Source organism: Heptranchias perlo, chromosome 4 (genome assembly GCF_035084215.1).
Source record: "Heptranchias perlo isolate sHepPer1 chromosome 4, sHepPer1.hap1, whole genome shotgun sequence".
In the NCBI taxonomy this organism is placed as follows: domain Eukaryota; kingdom Metazoa; phylum Chordata; class Chondrichthyes; order Hexanchiformes; family Hexanchidae; genus Heptranchias; species Heptranchias perlo.
Genome location: NC_090328.1, coordinates 39971846 through 39993383, shown reverse-complemented (window position 1 = coordinate 39993383; position 21538 = coordinate 39971846). Strand labels below are relative to the sequence as shown.

At 42.2% G+C, this 21538-nt stretch overlaps 1 protein-coding gene across 2 annotated transcripts in view; it reads right to left on the bottom strand.

Moving 5' to 3' along the window:
- Positions 1-21312, bottom strand: part of LOC137320874 (ras GTPase-activating protein 1-like) — a 175399-nt gene extending 154087 nt beyond the window's left edge. The window contains exon 1 of one of the 2 annotated variants that reach the window (XM_067982807.1): positions 20480-21312. In XM_067982807.1, coding sequence (XP_067838908.1) covers positions 20480-20832 — 353 coding nt within the window. In that variant the 5' untranslated portion in view covers positions 20833-21312. The remainder of the gene's footprint in view (positions 1-20479) is intronic. The other variant, XM_067982806.1, reaches the window with a different exon arrangement.
- Positions 21313-21538: the final 226 nt, after the last annotated feature.

Here is a 21538-nt window from a genome sequence, read left to right as displayed (position 1 = left end):
AACAAATAAGAAAATGCTTGCTAGGTGAGAGAACAAGAGAGATGTAGCATGGGAATTGAGAGCACACCACGATAACTGATGTAATATGACAAAAACAGTTAGAAGCTAGTGATAGGAAAAAAGTAAGATTTAATTTCTCTTCACCACCCCACCCAAATGTTTTATACATAGTTCAGGCTCCAGCCAATGAACATGACTAATTCATCATAGGATGTTTTGGTTTTCACCACTCTCTTGTAGAACTACAATACCCAGAGAGCACCATGACAATCAAGCAGGGAATGTTCAAATAGTGAAACACTCTGAGCTCTTAAATAGCATTTCTGAACTAAATGTGCCCAGGAGAAGTATTTTTGTGTTGCAGAGGGAATTATACGTGCTACAGGGTTGCAGGGTGATTTTTATGACCCACTTTGATGCTAAGCTCAAACAGTGCCGCCACAGTTAGTCAACCACCCCCAAACTCCGCCAAATGACAGTCTATTCAAGATGGACAGTGGAGACTCAACATTCGAAAAACCTCCCTGGTGCAACATTACACCAAGGACAATTTATGAACCATGGCTAGAAGGGCGAGAATAAATATTTTAGGATCACGTTAATTGAGGAGAAGACATGTTTTGGGGAAGGAGAAACAAATAAATAATTAAAAGTACATTCATCTTAAACATCAAAGTGCAAATTCATTATGGGAGGTACAGTAGAAAAAAATCTATTTTTATAACGTAAATAATTGACAACATAAGATTTTGAGGTGAGGAGAGAATAAGATTACCTCTATCTTAAACAAGTTTTGTAAAATAGCACATAAATAGTATTACAAATATATCTAAGGTCTGTATCTTCCAGCATCAGTAACTTATGTAATATTTATTTTGTTTACCTAGTTATGTGATTTATTGAGGGGAATTCTTAACCACCCCCCCCCCCCCAACAAAGGGCAGGACAGTGGTGGTGGGGGAGGGAGGTTAAAATTTCAAAAATCTGCAACTCGACCCCAACGCACCTCCCACATCTGGTTTTAATGGAGGCGGGTTGGGGGGTGATGATGAACTGGCTCTCGTGAGGTTGGTCAGTTATTTAAATATGTTAATGAGGCTGCGTGCCTCGAATTTTAACAGACATCTACATTTAATTGCTGCGGGCCAGGTTTCCCAGGACTCGGGAAACCTGGCAGCTAAAGGGAGGCGAGAATGGCTGGATCTAGTAGGTAAGTGCTTTTCCAGTACTACTGTGGATCAGAAGGAGGAGTGCTATCCCCCAAGCAAACCTGCCACAATCCACCGTCCCCCCTCGGCACGACTGTTTTTCCGCTGCCCCCCTTTCCCCCGGCCGGACCTCTCTTCCGCCGCCCTCCCCCCCTCCGGCCCGACCTCTCTTCCGCCGCCCCCACCCCCCCCCCCCCCGGCCTGATCTCTTTTCCGCCGCCGCCCCCCCCCCCCACCCCCGGCCCAACCTCTCCTGCCACCCCCCTGATCCGCCCGCCATCTCTTCCACCTCTCCCAACATCTCTTCCACCCCCCCACCCCTGACCATCCCAAAGTAAAGCAAAAATGTCCTACACCACAGCATTCAACATATTACAAAAGGCAGTCACACTTCGATCTCGCACTTAAGGCACAGCGGGATACCAATGATACAATGAATACAGACTATAAAGCTAAATTTGCTAAGCCATACTGTAATCTTGAACATTAAATATGGTGGTTATATCACTTTAATGCAGAACACAGCTAATGTGATATTCTGGTTAACTTGAATTATTGTTGTAACTGTGAGTTTAGGTTTTTTACTGATTAATATTGAATATAAATTGCTTTACTCCTTTAATCCTTAATACTTAACCTTTAGATGGTGTTAATTAATGCATCTGTAACTGAAAGGCACTTTTAAAAAAAAATGGCCAGGTTAGATTTGTCCTGCTTTTTGTTGCTAAGACATATCAAGGTAATTCTCTACATTGTAGGGTAATTGCCAGTGTCATAGCTGCATTGGATTGGCTTAGCTAGGAGGCTGCGTGGTTCTGGTGCCTACGTCTTCAGCACAACAGCCGGAATGTTATCAGTGTCCAGTGTACTTAGCTGTCTCATATCACGTTGAGTGAAGCAAAATTGGCTAGAAGTTGGTATCTATGATGGTAGGGATCTCAACAGGAGGCAGAGTAGAATTATCTACTTTGCATTTTTGGCTTAAGATATTTGCAAAGACTTCAGTGTCGTCTCTTGCACATTCATCCTGGGCTCTGCCGTGGTTGGGAATGGAATTCATCCTTCCATGATTGTTCACCACCATTCTTGACTGGATGTGGCTTTGCTCTTATCTGTTGGTTGTAAGGCTGCTTAATTCTGTTTATAACCTGATGCTTTTGGTAGCCCTATTTTGTAGCTTCACTAGAGGTTGGTGCCTCATTCAAAGATGCTGCTCTGGTATACTCTTCTACACTCCCCATTGAATCATTGTTTTACTGTGGTCCTGCTGTGAATGATTTAGGTCAGTTAACAATTAATATAATTTCAATTGGTATGTGGAACGGTCCAAAGGCCAGCTTAATTAGGCACCTTATAAACCCTAGACATGAATGATAAATTCATCCAAAATGGGGGACCCATTCATCTGCCATTTTATTATAGATTACACATTGGAATTTCAGATGCACGATGTAATATTTAATCTAATGCCTAATACCGCAGGTTTTTGTTTAGTCTGGCCTGTCTATTTAATGCCGCTACTTTAAACTGGACCAGAAGTTGAAATTTAATCCCCTACCAGTTTAACTAATGCCTGTATTGAGGGGCTGGATTGAATAGGTAGGTAGAGTTAAAAATAGAAAAGAAAGAACTGGCATTTATATAGCTCCTTTCATGTCCTCGTGTTATTAAACCTATACTGGTGAGTCTGGCTAACAAACTCTGCAAGTTTCACAGCTGACTGGATCAGGTACTGGCAAAAAATTTAATTTAAGCAATTCTTAGGTTCATCTGCAAGAGGATGAACAGTTGCACTTTTAAAATGTTTAAAACCTCTGGTAGAAAATCAAATAGCCATTTCGCCTCCTAGCTAAATGTCCACGGATGGGTAATCCTTAGAACTGGATTAGTGCATGCACCCTGCAGGGTGATCACAGCTCGCTGCTTAACTTGTTTCGTATGGGCAAATAGAGGGCAGCTAGGCCAATCCATATCCATGCCCAGCTGCAACTGAAGTGATTTGGTCTCTGTACATACAACATTCCCAACCCCAAAGACTAGCTGTGTCTAAGGATAGCTTCTTTCGCTACAAGGAATATTTTTATATATAAAATTTGTATTACAACATTACAAGAAAAACATTAGCTCCTGTGTCTGGATTGAGGTAGGTATACTGGAAACATCCTGGAAGTTCTCTTACATCATGTTGTACATTATTTCTTGTGGCAAAATCAGGGCACATGGGACACAGCTGAGTTACTGTACATAGTCTGTTTACATCTGTGCTCGTTTTTAGAGCGAGAGTCCAAGGTACTGATTTCTACTTCCAATGTACACAGGTGTTTAATTAAAAACAAACTTTTGGTGCATGAAAACACCTTCTGATGTGCCCAAGTCTCATTTAGCTATCAAACAACCATAAGCCTAATAGCACAAAACTGGAGCACTTTGTGCTTAGTTTTTTTAAAATAAAATGGTCATGTACCTAAAAAGGGCAAAATATTCCCTTAGCTAAAGCTTTTCTCAAGCTTATAGCAAATTCAAAATCAGCCTGCACTTAGTTGCCACGAGCTGAAAGGGGACATAATAAAAACCCAAAACTGCTAAAAATAATACCAGGAAAAGTAAAATGAACCAAGACTATACTTATCCTTCCTGTAAAAAATGCTAGAAGCTGTAGGGCCTGGTTCTGGAAGTCAGGAAATTGCAGAAAAACATAAAATTTTCTCAAGCTGGGATACAAAAAGTGCTATTGTACAAGTTCCAGGGCTATACATCATGCATACCAAGGTCATGTGTAGTGCAGTCCCAATGATGTTATGATGCAAATTTAAGGGTCATATTCAGGGCATGATTTGGTATAACCAATTAAGCTTGGACAAATTCCCCTAGTACGTGAAGAATATCAACATGAAGAAGCTGGAACAAGATTTTCATGGCATATGGAGATCATGATACAAGGATTCAATCATAGTACTGCAAGAGAACTGGAGGTTAAGAACATAGCAACCTGAAGGCAAAGTGGAATCAGCAGCAGAGTGGATAAATGGGGTAACTGATATGAAGAAGAAATAATGCAGGGAAGATGACAGAGCCTTGGGAAAGAAGAATCAGAGGATGAACCATTATCTACAGATATTTAGGACTATTTGAGAATAAAATAGATAACGATGAACATAGCTTGGGTGAGAGACCAGATAGGAACATAGGAACTGCCAGACGGAAAAAGACCGAGGTTCATCTAGTTCACCCTCTACCATCCAGGTAGTCCGATACTACAATAACGGCGATGATGAATAATCACGGTAATCAATCTCTATCAATTAGTCCACAACAGACTCAGACATGGGGTGAGGGGAAACCCTGCCAGTGGTGAAATGTTTTGGGAACCATTATCACCTGTTTCTCTCAAACATACTACACTCACCATATTTCCATGTCTCAGATTACTAGTATATTGTATTTCAAAATATCCAGCATCTGCATATTCTGCTTTTGTATTTCAAAATATTACGTTCTGAAAGTGGTTCCAGGGATGAGGGACTTCAGTTATGTGGATAGACTGGAGAAGCTGGGGTTGTTCTCCTTAGAGCAGAGAAGGTTGCGAGGAGATGTGTACAAAATCATGAAGGGTCTAGACAGAGTAGATAGAGAGAAACTCTTCCCATTGGCAAAAGGGTCGAGAACCAGGGGGCACAGATTAAGGTGAATGGCAAAAAACCAAAGGCGACATGAGGAATAAATTTTTATGCAGCGAGTAGTTATGATCAGGAAAGGGTGGTGGAGACAGATTCAATTGTGGCTTTCAAAAGGGAATTGGATAAATACTTGAAGGGAAAAAATCTGCAGGGCTACGGGGAAAGGGCAGGGGAGTGGAACTAACTGGATTGCTCTTGGAGATCCGGCCTGGGCTCTACGGGCTGAATGGCCTCCTTCTGTGTTGTAACCATTCTATAAGAAATCTACCTAATTTGCATTTGAATGAATCATTACTTCCTGCTTCCACTGCCTCCCTATGGAGCCCGTTCCATAGATTCACTACTCGCTCACTGAAACAATGTTTCCGCAGATTAGTTTTGAATTTACCCGCCCTTCAAGCACGGGCCATTTCTACTGCTTTATCGATTCAAGGGGTGGGCAGGACACAACAGTGCCATTCCCATGGATCATCACAGCATGTTGGCCACCAAATAGTGGGAAGAAGATAGAGGAGTAAAATTCAGAAAGATGCAAGAATTACAGAGTAGAGATAATGGGGGACTTCACTTATCCTAATATAGACTGGTAAAATAACAGTGTAAAGGGGAGGAATTCCTGAAATGTGTACAAGAGAACTTTCTTGATCAGTATGTTTCCAGCCCATTGAGGAAGGACAGAAGTGGGGCAAGTTTCAGTGGGGGAGTATTTGGGAAACAGTGATCATAATATTAGGTTTAGAGTAGTCATGGAAAAGGACAAGGAACAATCAAATGTGAAAATATTAGAACAAGAGGAGGGCTAATTTCAGTGAGTTGAAATGGGATCTGACCCAGGTGGATTGGAATCAAAGATTGGCAGGTAAATCAGTAAATGAGCAATAGGAGGCCTTCAAAGAGGAGATAGTTCGGGTACAGACTAGACTCATTCCCACGAGGGGCAAAGAAAGGGCATCCAAGCTAGAGTTCCCTGGACAACTAAAGATATAGAGATTAAAATGAAACAAAAAAGAGGCTTATGATAAATGTCAGGCTCATAATAGAGAACCAAGCTGAATACAGAAAGTACAGAGGAGAACTGAAAAAAGAAAAAGCAAAGAGAGTGTATGAGAATAGATTAGCCAGTAATATAAAAGAGAACCCAAAATAAATATATATAAATAGCAAAAGGGCAGTCACAGGAAGCATGGGACTGATTAAGGCCAAAAAAAAGAAATCTTTTTGTGGAGGCAGAGGGCATGGCCGAGGTACTAAATAAGTACTTTGCATGTGTCTTCACTAAAGAAGAGGATGCTGCTAATGTCACAGTAAAGGAGGAGGTAGTAGGGAAATTGTGTAGGATAAAAATAGATAAAGAGAAGGTACTTAAAAGGTTGGCAGTGTTCAAAGTAGAAAAGTCACCCGGTCCAGATGGGATGCATCCTAGATTTCTGAGGGAAGTAAGGGTAGAAATGGTAGAGACTAAGGCCACAATCTTCCAATCCTCCTTAGATATGGGAACGGTACCAAAAGACTGGTGGATTGCAAATGTTACGTCCTTGTTCAAAAATGGAGATGGATAAACCCAGCAACTACAGGCCAGTCAACCTAATGTCAGTATCAGATGGGGAAACTTTTAGAGACAATAATCAGAGACAAAATTAATTGTCACTTGGAAAAATATGGGTTAATAAACAACAGCCAGCACGGATTTGTTAAAGGCAAATCTTGTTTAACTAACTTGATTGAGTTCTTTGATGGAGTAACGGAGAGGGTTGACATAGGCCATGCGGTTGATGTTTATGTGGACTTTCAAAAGACATTTGATAAAGTACCACATAATAGACTTGCTAGCAAAATTGAAGCCCATGGGATTAAAGGGGCAGTGCCAGCGTGGATACAAAATTGCCTAAGGGACAGAAAGTCGAGAGTAGTGAAAGGTTGTTTTTGAGACTGGAGGGAAGTACACAGTGATGTCCCCCAGGGGTCAGTATTAGGACCACTGCTCTTTTTGATATATATTAATGACCTAGACTTAGGTATAAAGGGCATAATTTCAAGTTTGCGGATAACACGAAACTCATACGTAGTAAACAGTGAGGAGGATAATAACAGACTTCAGGAAGACATAGATAGACTTGTGAAATGGACAGACACACGGTAGATGAAATTTAACGTAGAGAAGTGTGAAGTGGTGCATTTTGGTAGGAAGAGGCAATATAAACTAAATGGTACAATTTTAAAAGGGGTGCAGGAGAGACCTGAGGGTGTACATACACAAAACTTTGAAGGTGGCAAGGCATGTTGAGAAGTTTGTTAAAAAAGCATATGGGATCCTGGGCTTTATTAATAGAGGCAGAGAGTACAAAAGCAAAGAAGTTATCCTAAACCTTTATAAATCACTGGTTAGGCCTCAGCTAGAGTTGTGTGTCCAATTCTGGGCACCATACTTTAGGAAGGATGTCAGGGCCTTAGAGAGGGTGCAGCAGAGATTTACTAGAATGGTACCAGAGATGCAGGACTTCAGTTACCTGGAGAGATTAGAGAAGCTGGGATTGGACTCCTTAAATCAGAGAAGGTTAAGGGGAGATTGGAACAAGGTGTTCAAAATGATGATGGGTTTTGATAGAGTAAATAATCCAGTGGCAGGAGAGTTTGTAACCAAAGGGCACCGATTTACGGTAATTGTCAAAAGAACCAGAGGCGAGATGAGGAGAATTAATTTTTTACCCACACAGCTAGTTGTAATGATCTGAAAGGGTGGTGGAAGCAGATTCAATAATAACTTTCTAAAGGGAATTGGATAAATACTTGAAGGGGAAAAATTTACAGGGCTGTGGGGAAAAGAGTGTGAGACTAATTGGACAGCTCTTTCAAAAAGCCGGCACAGGCACGATTGGCCTAATGACCTCCTTTTGTGCTGTATGATTCTATGATTGGTCTTCACATTCAAATCTATATTGGGATACATCAAGGATTTTTTTTTAAAGTCAGATGAGTGACGCATATGGAAACCCAGCACCCACCAAGAAATCTGCACAAGTAGATTTTCTATTTCTCTGATATGGAGCACATTTTCTCCCCATAAATAAAAGCCCCATTTACGTAAATCCAGAGATCTTAAGGAACAATTTGTCAAGAGCCAAGGCTTAGTAACTGCTGAGAGCCCAGAGAGGTACTCCTGATGTTTAAGCAGCTAAAATCACGCTGCATACTAGCATAGACCACTGATGAGCTTACCGTCACTTGTCCAGTGAGGATCATTGTACCCTTTAGGGCATTGCTATGCAGGGTTATCTAGAGCCAAGTAGGAAGAACCCCAGCTTCCAGTGACAGGCCTGCACCACCCCGCACCACGTCCCAAGTGAGCCAGGCTGGCTGGTCAATTATCAACAGTGCCCTGGAATACTGTGAACCTGCCTGGCTCAGATATTGAGAGTTTACCAGAGAGAGTTGCTTGGTTCTAACCTTCTATCGCTGGGCATGACTTGTTGGGCACACTGCTTTCAGCTATTCTCTAAAATATTATATTCTTACCCAACTTCCTTTAATACAAAGGGTTTCAACTCACCACACAAAGAGGATCTTGTTCTTCCTATGCAACAAACGGGCCAATATTGCACTGCTGCAGGAAGCCCATTTAGTCCCAAAAACACTACAGTAAAATGTGATGACTTGCTAATGTACACCTCCCATCCTCTAGCCAGAAGGAATGGAAGGCCATCCTTTTCAGCAAGATGCTCTTTCTTAAAGCTTCCCAGAGCTTTGAAGATGATCAGAGTTGCTATATGCTATCAACACAGCCAGGAACTTCATCACTATACATAATATGTAAGCCCCGACTGAAGACATAGGAAAATAGGAACAGGAGTAGGCCATTCATCCCCTCAAGCCCGCTCTGCCATTTGATGAGATCATGGCTGATCTGTGATCTAACTCCATATACCTGCCTTTGGCCCATATCCCTTAATACCTTTGGTTGCCAAAAAGCTATCTATCTCACATTTAAATTTAGCAATTGAGCTAGTATCAATTGCCGTTTGCGGAAGAAAGTTCCAAACTTCTACAACCCTTTGTGTGCAGAAATGTTTTCTAATCTCACTCCTGAAAGGTCTGGCTCTAATTTTTAGACTGTGCCCCTTACTCCTAGAATCCCCAACCAGCAGAAATAGTTTCTCTCTATCCACCCTATCTGTTCCCCTTAATATCTTATAAACTTCGATCAGATCACCCCTTAACCTTCGAAACTCCAGAGAATACAACCCAAATTTGTGTAATCTCTCCTCATAACTTAACCCTTGAAGTCCGGGTATCATTCTAGTAAACCTACGCTGCACTCCCTCCAAGGCCAATATGTCCTTCCGAAGGTGCAGTGTCCAGAACTGCTCACAGTACTCCAGGTGTGGTCTAACCAGGGTTTTGTATAGCTGCAGCATAACTTCTATCCCCTTGTACTCTAATCCTCTAGATATAAAGGCCAGCATTCCATTAGCCTTATTGATTATTTTCTGCACCTGTTCATGACACTTCAATGATCTATGTACCTGAACCCCCAAGTCCCTTTGGACATCCACTGTTTTTAACTTTTTACCATTTAGAAAGTATCCTGTTCTAACCTTTTTTGATCCAAAGTGGATGACCTCACATTTGCCTACATTGAATTCCATTTGACACAGTTTTGCCCATTCACCTAATCTATCAATATCCTTTTGTAATTTTATGTTTTCATTTACACTGCTTACAATGCCACCAATCTTTGTGTCATCAACAAACTTAGATATGAGACTTTCTATGCCTTCATCTAAGTCATTAATAAATAGTGAATAATTGAGGCCCCAAGACAGATCCCTGCAGGATTCCACAAGTCACATCCTGCCAATGTGAGTACCTACCCAATATCCCTACTCTCCGTCGTCTTTCGCTCAGCCAACTTCCTAACCAAGTCCGTACTTTTCCCTTGATTCCATGGGCTTCTATCTTAGCTAACAGTCTCTTATGTGGGACTTTATCAAATGCCTTCTGGAAGTCCATATAAATAACATCCATTGACATTCCCCGTCCACTACTTTAGTCACCTCTTCAAAAAATTCAATCAGGTTTGTCAGGCATGACCTACCTTTCACAAATCCATGCTGGCTCTCTGATTAACTGAAAATTTGTGAGGTGTTCAGTCACCCTATCCTTAATTATAGACTCCAGCATTTTCCCCACAACAGATGTTAGGTTATCTGTCTTTTTCAGACATCTTCCTAGTATTGAAGCAAAAGCAAAATAGTGCAGATACTTGAAATCTGAAATAAAAGCAGAAAATGCTGGAAACACTCAGGTCAGGCAGCATCTTATACAGAAGGTACAACACAGAAACAGGCCATTCGGCCCAACAGGTCCATGTCGGTGTTTATGCTCCTCACAAGCCACCTCCCTCCCTACTTCATCTAACCCTATCAGCATATCCTTCTATTCCTTTCTCCTTCATGTGCTAATCTCGCTTCCCCTTAAATGAATCTATTCTCGTTGCCTCAACTACTCCTTGTGGTAGCGAGTTCCACGTTCTAACCACTCTCTGGGTAAAGAAGTTTCTCCTGAATTCCCTATTGGATTGAGCAGTGACTATCTTATATTTATGGCCCATAGTTCTAGTCTCCCCCGCAAGCGGAAACATCTCTACGTTTACCCTACCAAACCCTTTCATAATCTTAAAGGCCTGTCCATGTTACCCCTCAGTCTTCTCCTTTCCAGAGAAAAGAACCCTCAATCTTTCCTAATAGGTATACCCTCTCAGTTCTTGTCATCCTAGTAAATCTTTTTTGCACCTTCTCTGGTGCCTCTACATCCTTTAAATAATATGAAGACCAGAATTGTTCACAGTACTCCAGTGTGGTCTAACCAAAGTTCTATACAAGTTTACATAAAAACATAGAAAATAGGAGCAAGAGTAGGCCATTCGGCCCTTCGGGCCTGCTCCGCCATTCAAAATGATCATGGCTGATCGATTAAACTCAGTACCCTGTTCCTGCTTTTTCCCCATATCCCTTGATCCCTTTAGCATTAAGAAATATATCTATCTCCTTCTTGAATACATCTAATGACTTGGCCTCCACTGCAACTTCTTTGTGGTAGAGAATGCCACAGGTTCACCAACCTCAGTGAAAAGATTTCTCCTCATCTCGGTTCTAAATGGCATACCCCATATCCTGAGACTGCGACCTCTGGTTCTGGACTCCCCAGCCATCGGGAACATCCTCCCTGCATCCAGTCTGTCTAGTCCTGTTAGAATTTTATATGTTTCGATGAGATCACCTCTCATTCTTCTAAACTCCATTGAATATGGGCCTAGTTGATCCAATCGCTCCTCATACATCAGTCCTGCCATCCCAGGAATCAGTCTGGTAAACCTTCGTTGCACTCCCTCCATGCCAAGGACATCCTTCATCAGATAAGGAGACCAAAACTGCACACAATACTCCAGATGTGGTCTCACCAAGGCCCTGTACTCAAATCCTCTTGCAATGAAGGCCAACATACCATTCGCTTTCCTAACTGCTTGCTGCACCTAAATGCTCGCTTTCAGCGACTGGTGTACAAGGACACCCAGGTCTCGTTGAACCTCCTCTTTTCCCAATCTATCACCATTCAGATAATAATCTGCTTTTCTGTTTTTACAACCAAACTAAATAACCTCACATTTATCCATGTTATACTGCATCTGCTACGTTCTTGCCCACTCACCCAACTTATCTAAATCACATTGGAGCCTCTTTGCATCCTCCTCACAGCTCACATTCCACCCCAGCTTTGTGTCAAACTCAAACTTGGAAATGTTACATTTAGTTCCCTCATCTAAATCATATATATAAATTGTGAATAGCTGGGGCCCAAGCACTGGTCGCTGTGGTACCCCACCAGCCACTGCCTGCCACCTGGAAAAAGACCCTTTTATTCCTACTCTCTGTTTCCTGTCTGTCAACCAATTCTCAATCCATGCCAGTATATTCCCCCCAATCCCATGTGCTTTAATTTTGCACATTAACCTCTTGTGTGGGATCTTATCAAAAGCCTTCTGAAAATCCAAATACACCACATCCACTGGTTCTCCCCTATCTATTCTACTAGTTACAGCCTCAAAAAACTCCAGTAGTTTTGTTAAGCATGATTTCCCTTTCATAAACCCATGCTGACTTTATCCAATCCCGTTTATGCCCTCCAAGTGTTCTGTTATCACACTTTCAATAATAGACTCTTGCATTTTCCCCACTACAGATGTTAGACTAACTGGTCTGTAATTCCTTGTTTTTTCTCTCCCTCCTTTTTTCAATAGTGGGGTTACATTTGCCACCCTCCAATCTGTAGGAACTGTTCCAGAGTCTACAAAGTTTTGGAAGATGATCACCAATGCATCCACTTTTTTCAGGGCCACCTCCTTTAGTACTCTGGGATGTAGATTATCAGGCCCTGGGGATTTGTCAGCCTTTAGCCCCATTAATTTCCCTAGCATTTTTTTATATTAGTTTCCTTCAGTTCCTCCCTCTCACTAGACCCTTGGTTCCCTAACATCTCTGGGAGGTTATTTGTGTCCTCCTCTGTGAAGACAGAACCAAAGTATGTGTTTAATTGTTCTGCCATTTCTTTGTTCACCATTATAATTTCCCCCATTTCTGACTGTAAGGGACCTACATTTGTCTTCACTAATCTTTTTCTCTTGACATATTTATAGAAGCTTTTACAGTCAGTTTTTAATGTTCCCTGCTAGTTTACTCTCATACTCTATTTTTCCCCTCTTAATCAATCAATCTGTTTGTCCTCCTTTGCTGAATTCTGAACTGCTCCCAATCCTCAGGCTTGCCGCTTTTTCTGGCAATTTTATATGTCTCCTCTTTGGATCGAATACGATCCCTAATTTCTTTTGTAAGCCATGGTTGAGCCACCTTTTCTGTTTTATTCTTGTGCCAGACAGGAATGAATAATTGTTGTAATTCCTGCACACATTCTTTAAATATTAGCCATTGCCTATCCACTGTCATCCCTTTTAGTAAAGTTCCCCAATCTATCATAGCCAACTCGCGCCTCATACTTTTGTAATTTCCTTCATTTAGATTCAGGACCCTAGTTTCGGATTCAACTACTTCACTCTCCATCTTAATGAGGAACTCTATCATGTTATGGTCGCTCTTCCCTTAGGGACCCCATACAACAAGATTGTTAATTAATCCTTTCTCATTGCACAATACCCAGTCTAGGATCACCTGTTCTCTAGTTGGTTCCTCAACGTATTGGTCTACGTTGTACACACTCCAGGAATTCCTCCCCCAGAGTATTATTGCTAATTTGGTTTCACCAATCTATGTGTCGATTAAAATCACCCATGATTATAGTTGTACCCTTCTTGCATGCGTCTCTAATTTCCTGTTTAATGCCCTCCCCTACATCTCCACTACTGTTTGGGAGCCTATAGACAACCCCAACTAACGTTTTCTGCCCCTTGGTGATTCTTAGCTCCACCCATACAGATTCCACATCGTGATTTTCCGAGCCAATATCCTTCCTCACTATTGCATTGATTTCCTCCTTTACTAACAATGCTACCCCACTTCCTTTCCCTTTTTGCCTGTCCTTCCTAAATATTGAATACTCCTGGATGTTCAGTTCCCATCCTTGGTCACCCTGCAGCCATGTCTCCGTAATTGCAACTATATCATAACTGTTCATATCTATCTGCGCTGTTAATTCATCTACCTTATTGCGAATGCTCCGCGCATTAAGACACAATGCCTTTAGATTTGTCTTTTTAAGATTGCTAGTCATCTTAGTTTTATTTTGCACTATGGCCCTATTTGTTTTTCACCCTTGTTTTCTCTGCCTTCCACTATTGCTTCTTCCCTTTCTTTCTTTTGTTTCTATCCTTGTTTCCCCCTCCTCTGTCTCCCATAACATCCCTGCTTTTCAATTCTATCCCTCTAGAAATGAACCCCAGTGCTTGGTTTGGATTTTTTTTTAAAAAAAAGCCTTATTAACCCACGTCGCTACTTTTAGTGATTTGTGTATCTGTACCCCCAGGTCCTTCTGCTCCTCTACCTCATTTAGACTCTTATTTTCCAAGCAGCATGTGGCCCTCATCTCTTTCCTACCAAAATGTAATACCTCACACTTATCTATATTGAAATTAATTTACCAACTATACACCTATTTTGCAAGTTTAATGATGTCTTCCTGTATTTTGTCACAGTCCATCTCGATATTAATTATATCCCCAATTTGGTGTTGTCCACAAATTTGAAATTGTACTTCCGATTCCTGAGTCCAAATCGTTGATACAAATGGTGAACAGCAGCGCTCCACATGCTGTGACCTTAGTCATGAGTCTACAATGCATTTATTCTAGTCGCCTCAACTACTCCTTGTGGTAGCGAGTTCCACATTCTAACCACTCTCTGGGTCGTAGGTGGAGAGAGTTAATGTTTCAGATTGACCTGAAACGTTAACTCTGTTTCTCTCTCCACAGATGCTGCCTGACCTGCTGAGTGTTTCCAGCATTTTCTGTTTTTATTTTCCTAGTACTAACTTTTCCTAGTACTATCTAAGCCCAATCACTAATGTGGGAGGAAGTGGAACTTCAACCTTGTTCTCTTTCCACAAAAAGACAATTTGACAGCCAACGCCCACCTCCGCAGACATGCACAAAACATGTTAAAAAAATAAAATTTATTTTATCCAAAATTCATCCTCTAGCTTTTCTTCAAATAAATTGGAAAAAAAAAATTGTTATAGGCTAAACAGAAGCATTTTTTCCATTTGGGCTGATGAAGTGCCACTGGTACATTCAGGGAAATTGCACATGCTCAGCCAAAAAGATATTGTGCAGTCTAACAGATTCATATCCAGTCCAATGCCTGAGTTTTGAGAAGTACTCACACCTCCAATTAAACATATTAATGAAGGTATGCAAAGATAAAAAATGATTTGCTGCTGTTTTACTTTGAGCCAATCAGAACTGAAGGTGAAGAACATATGAATCAAAAGCGAGGAAAACAGCTAGAAAATGGTCAAGTGAAACTACTAAGGACTTATCATAGAATTTTAGAATGATACAGCACAGAAGGAGGCAATTCGGCCCATCGCGCATATGCTGGCTCTTTGAAAGAGCTATCCAATTAGTCCCATTCCCCTGCTCTTACCTCATAGCCCTGCAAATTTTTCCCCTTCAAAGTATTTATCCAATTTCCTTATGAAAGTTACTATTGAATCTGCTTCCACCACCCTTGCAAGCAGTGCATTCCAGATCACAACAACTCGCTGCGTTAAAAAAAATTTCTGCATGTTGCCTCTGGTTTATTTTGCCAATTACCTTAAATCTGTGTCCTCTGGTTATCAACCCTTCTGCCACTGGTAACAGTTCCTCCTTATTTTGAATACCTCTATCAAATCTCCCCATAACCTTCTCTACTCTAATGAGGACCATCCCAGCTTCTCTAGTCACTCCATATAACTGAAGTCCTACATCCCTGGTACCATTCTGGTAAATCTCCTCTGCACCCTCTCTAAGGCCTTGACATCCTTCCTAAAGTGTGGTGCCCACGAGTGAACACAATACTCCAACTGAGGCCTAACTAGTATTTTACAAAGGTTTAGCATAACTTAGTTGCTTTTGTACTCCATGCCTCTATTTATAAACCCATGGGTCCCATATGCCTTTTTAACAGCCTTCTCAACTTGTTCTGCCGCCTTCAAAATTTTTTGTACGTACCTCCAGGTCTCTCTGTTCCTGCAACCCCCTTTAAAATTGTACCATTTATTAAAACAACTAACCTTGAATAACCAGTCAGGCTATAACAATAAAAAGAAAAGGGAATTAAAATGAGCCAATCGAATCACAGATGCTTGTTGAAAATAAGAAATCCTCAGTATTTCTAATGTCAAAATATAATTTTAAACAAAATAAAATCAAAAGACACTTCATGATAACAATTAAAGTTGCCCATTGCATTGTTTTTAATACGTTAAAGTTTTGATTTCAAGTGCCCAGCCTGTCTCAAAGGAGCGATAACTGGATATTCTGCAGAGAACAGCTGAAAGGAGTAGAATGGGCCTATATTCTCTGGAGTTTAAAAGAATGAGAGGTGATCGCATTGAAACATAAGATTCTAAGAAGGCTTTGACAGGGTAGATGCTGAGAGGATGTATCTCCTGACTGGAGAGTCTAGAACTGGAGGACATAGTCTCAGGATAAGGATAGGACTGAGATGAGGAGGAATTTTTTCACTCAGAGGATTGGGAATATTTGGAATTCTCTACCCCACAGGGATGTGGATGCTCAGTCGTTGAGTATGTCAAGACTGAGAACGATAGTTTTGGATTCTAAGGGAATCAAGGGATATGGAGATTGGGCAGGAAAGTGGAGTTGAGGTCGAAGATCAGCCATGATCTTATTGAATAGCAGAGCAGGCTCGAGGGGCTGTATGGCCTACTCCTAATGTTCTGCACAACTGTTATGTGTAGTTCATCCAACCTACCTACCAATCTAACATCTTTCCAATGTTGTACCATGGACTTTACAAAAAAAAACAAGAAAAAATTAACTGCTTAGTTCAACTATTTTAAGTCTTGCCTTTTTTCCCCCAAATAAAAAGTCAAGGATCCACATGAGATTGGTAGGGCAGATGTTGACCCTATTCCCACTATCCACCAAACTGATGACCATCCAACTTCCATCCTTGCCCCCATGCTAGCTGATATTGTAAACTGTTCCCTCTCAAGTACTGTCCCCCTCCTTTTCAAATCTTCCGTCATCGCCACTCCTCCTCAAAAAAACCATCCTTGATCCCTGTCCTTGCAAACTAATGCCCCATCTCTATCCTCCCCTGCTCCTATTTTTTATGTTCTTATGCTTGCTAACCTTCATTGGCTCCAGGTTCACCAATGCCTCGATTTTAAAATTCTAATGGTGTTCAAATTCCTTCACGGCCGTGCCCCTTTCTATCTCTGTAACCTCCTCCAGCACTCCGAAAACTCTGCATTCCTCCAACTCTGACCTGTTACCATCTCTCCCACTTCCATCGCCCTCGCATTGACCATGCCTTCAGCCGTCTAGGCCGCAAACTATCCACCTCTCTCTCTCTCCTCCTTTAGGATACCCCTTAAAACCTACCTCTTTGACCAAGATTTTAGTCACCCATCCCAATATCTCCTTCTTTGGCTCGGTGTCAATTTTTATCTGATTACGCTCCTGTGAAGCACCTTGGGACACTTTACCATGTAACAGATGCTATATAAATGCAAGTTGTTGTAGGTTGAAGGTAGATGAATGGTGTCTGAAGTACTGGTAGGTGTGGTTTTTAGTGTTGAGAAGGTGATCCAGGGATATGGGAGAAGGACAGGTGGTAGGGTATAAGGAAAGTAGATGAACATTCGGTGTGATAGTATCAGGGAGGGGGCTGTTCTTAGGTCTTGGAGGGATGGGAGGTGTTCTGTGAACGCTGGAAATTGTGCATTAGTAGCAGAAAAGGGCAAGAGGGTTCTGCCAGCAGCAATAGGTTAGTCTTGGAGCGCGGGATGATTGTGAAATAGAATTTCTCTGTGTCCCTTTATGGCCTTGCCCATACCCATTTATGTAACCAATGGTCCAGCCAATAATCCCCCCCCCCCCCAGAACTTGCTGTTCCTCTAAGTTAGGCCTCTTGTGCAAACCCCCTCCCTACACAACAGCAATGGCAGTGATATCTTCAGCCATCTAGGACCCATGCTATGGAATTTCCTCCTTAAGCCCCTCCACCTCTCTCTTCTGCTTTAAGACCCTCCTTAAAAGCTACCTCTTTGACTAAGCTTTTGGTCACCCCTCCTAAAATCATCTTCTCTGGCTCGATGTCCATTTTTGTCTGATTACACCTATGTGAAGCACCTTTCTACATTAAAAGGTGCTACATAAATGCAAGTTGTGTCAGTGTGGGGGTGAGGATCCTTGGGGTAAAAACAGTGGGTAGGGAGTTTTTCAGTGCTGTTAATAAAAGCATTTCAGCCTTGTTCACAGTTGTATAGGAATACAAGAACACAGAAACAGGAGGAGGCCATTGAGACCCTCGAGCCTGTTCTGACATTCAATCAAATCATGGCTGATGACCCTGATTACCTTGACTATTTACCATCCTTTGATCCATATCCCTTGATACTTTTACTTAACAAAAATCTATCGGTCTCAGTCTTGAAAATTTCAGTTGACCCAGCATCCACAGCCTTTTGGGGAAAAGAGTTTGGATTTCTACTACCGTGTGGAAAAACTGCTTTCTAATTTCACTCCTGAATGACCTAGCTCTGTTAAGATTGTGCTTCCTTGTTCTGTCTGGATTACCCACTGGAGGAAATAGTTTTTCTGTATCTACTCTATTGAATTCCTTTATCAACTAGATCACTCCTCAATCTTCTAAACTCACAGGAACACAAGCAAATTTTATGCAACCTGTCCTCATAACTTAACCCTTTAAGCCTGGTATCATTCTGGTGATTCTGCACTGTACCACATCTAAGGCCAATATATCTTTCTTGAGGTTCAATGCCTGAAACTGAACACATTACTCCAGATGGGGTCTGACCAAGGCTCTGTATAACTAAAGTATCACTTCCTCCCCTTTTTGTATTCCAACTCCCTTGAAGTAAAGGCCAACATTCCATTAGCCTTTTTGATTACTTTTTCTAGCTGTGCACTAGCTTTTAGTGATTTGTGTACCTGGGCACCAAATCCCTATGCTTCTCCATAGTTCATAGTCTCTCACCATTAAGAAAATATTTTGATTTATCTTGGATCCAAAGCGGATGACCTCACACTTCCCCACAATGAACTCCATCTACCAGTTTGCCCACTCACTTAATCTGTCTATGTCCCTTTGTAACTTCCTGCTTCCATCTACACAACTTAATGTACCTCCTGACTTAGTGTCATCTGCAAGCTTGGATATACAATTCTCTATTCCTTCATCCAAGTCATTTATATACATGGTGAAAAGCTGAGGACCCAGCACAGATCTCTAGGGAGCACCATTTGTTACATCCTGCCGTAGACATAGATTGTTGTTCCATCAGCCACTGGCTGAATATCTCGGAGTGCCCTACTTAGTACCATTGTAGGAGTACTATTCGCACTAAGACTGTGGCAGTTTAAGCAAGCCCAACACCATGTTCTCACCTCAACTAGTAATGGATAATAAAGGAGGCATTGCCAGCACTGCCCACATCCCAAGAACAATTTTTTTTTAAAAAGCTGAGAGGATATAGTAATGATGAGAAAATTAAAAAAACTCAAACTGTATTTACTAGGGCTGAGAGGTTAAAGGGAATCTAACAGAAATATTCAAAATTCTGAAGGGACATGAAAGAGTAAATAGTGAAAGCCCACTGGATAGTGAAACCATAACAAGGGGGCACAAAATTAGACCTAGTAATAAAACCATGAAGGGAAGGTTAGAATTTTTTTGCACTCGAGTTATTATTGTGTATTACTATAAATGACCAAAGATGTCAATCACTGCATTTAAGAGCCACAATACTAAAAAAGGAGAAATGGGGAAAGAGCAGGGAAATTAAATTAAAAACAGATCAATGTAGATTTTGCACTGACACAGGCAAGATGGGTGGAAGAGACTCCTGGACAGAAACTTATGGATTGGAGATTTGTACAGGAACCAAAATATGAGTTCATATTTATAATTATGGTGCTGAATATGAGTAAGCAGTTTTACAAATATAGGGTTCATTACACAGGCCGTGTGCACCTGGGGAATTGGTAACCACGAATCACCAACCACACATTTCCTTGTATCATCTGCATGATGATGATGCCATAGAACCCTCACTGACTCCCAACAGTCCGCTCTGACAGTGATGCAGGGCTGCCTTTTCCTAAGCAAATCTATTCCTAGGTGTTTAAATAAAGACAGTACGTTTGGAAACTTTACAATAAGACACACAGTCCCGGTGTGTAAGCAACTGTCCGCTACATGTTTCATGTACGAACCCCGCTCTGCCACAAATTATGCGAATGTGCTTCCAAATTGAAGCAACTCACACGATATATATTTAAAGTCTTAATTCAAGGACTATCAGTGAACAATAATCAATAAAATGTACGGGATGCACACGAAACAAGACCAAAAAAGGCAAAAATACTTTCAGGTGGTCCCGGTTTCCTCTTAACAGTTACATTGCACACTTCTGATATCCGCTACCAACTTCCAACACAAGTTACAGGGTTCGGAAAAAGAATCATTTGCAACTGAATCCAAGATTATTTCAACATCTTCGGCACCAAACAAGTTAAATATATATTGCTCTGCAAGGAGGCAATTTTGAATTTCTCAGATATTTAAACCTCAATCTGCATGGGGTAAATAAAAGAAAATGAGTTCTCGGGTATGACTGAGCTATTAATTACACTCCTGCTGCTGGCAACAGACAGCATTTTGCACTGTGTTCTTTCAATTAGTTTTGTGTTTACAACTACTCGGATCCAGGTGCAATCGCAGGGCCGCGGCACTGGTTCTTTGTTCTCGGGAGCCCTCCCTCCTCCTCCTCCTCTTTTCCCCCGGTGCCCACACAACCCCCTGAGCCGCCGGGCGTCTCTTGGTCATTACTCACTGGTTGGTCGGAGGTGCCATCAACGGGATCTCCACTTCTTCCTCTTCAAATTCATGGCCGTCGAAAGAATCCACTTCGTCCGGGGGCAAGGGGAGAGCAGGGGCGCCGGCGACAGGGGCAACAGCAGCGGCGGCCGCCACGGGAACAGGGTCGGAGAGGAGAGAGACGAAGGCCGGGGCCGGAGATGATGAATCGGAATCGAGAGCCGGGAGTGAGCCCAGTTCCGACACTTTTTGCGGCGGAGACTGGAAAGCAACCGTCTCTCCATCTCCGCCTGCAGCTGGAAGCGGAGCCGTCGCCACGGTCACAGCTGCCGCCGGTAGGCACTCATTCCCGACTTCCGTCGCCATCATGGTCACAGCGCGCGCACAGACCCACAAGAACAGAAAATAAACTTTTTTTTTTCGCGACTGGGGAAGGTGGAGCCGCAATTTCAATGAAAAGAGCACTAGCACAGAGGAGAGTTCATGACTTCATCTGTCTTCCTTCCGTCCGTCAGTCAGTCAGTCAGTCCGCCCGCCACTGGCGGGGAGGGGTGGGGAGACCACAAGGCCGCTCGTTCGGCTCGCTAACTGACTCCGGCTCTGGGGAAGGGAGGTGGGGGGGGGGGGGGGACTGAGAAACTCGAGCGCGAGCTCGCGGTGCGGCCGTTGAACTGTCGCTGGCGCGCGCGATCCACTCAGCTGCTGCCCCTGGGTCACTTCTCCGCCTGTCACTCGCAACAGACGATCGCGGGCAGACAGGCGCGCGCGCGCGCGCAGGGAGTGGGAGTAAAGAAGATCTTTTTTCTTTCTCTTTCTCTCTGCTGCTCGTTTCTTGCGCAACTTTGGTTGTATCCGATTCAGGCTCGAGGAATCGATTGGACTCGGTAGCAACTAGGGGGAACGATGTGCTCTGCGATCCCGCGACAACTAAGGCTATATAAATCAGGGTGAGTGGGAGAGTGTGTGCGTGTTGTGTGTGAGAAAGAGGTTAGTGGGATCCCTTATTGTGGAACCATGTTTACTAATTTTGACATAAAAAATCTATACTACTTTGCTTCATATTATTTTAGAAAAA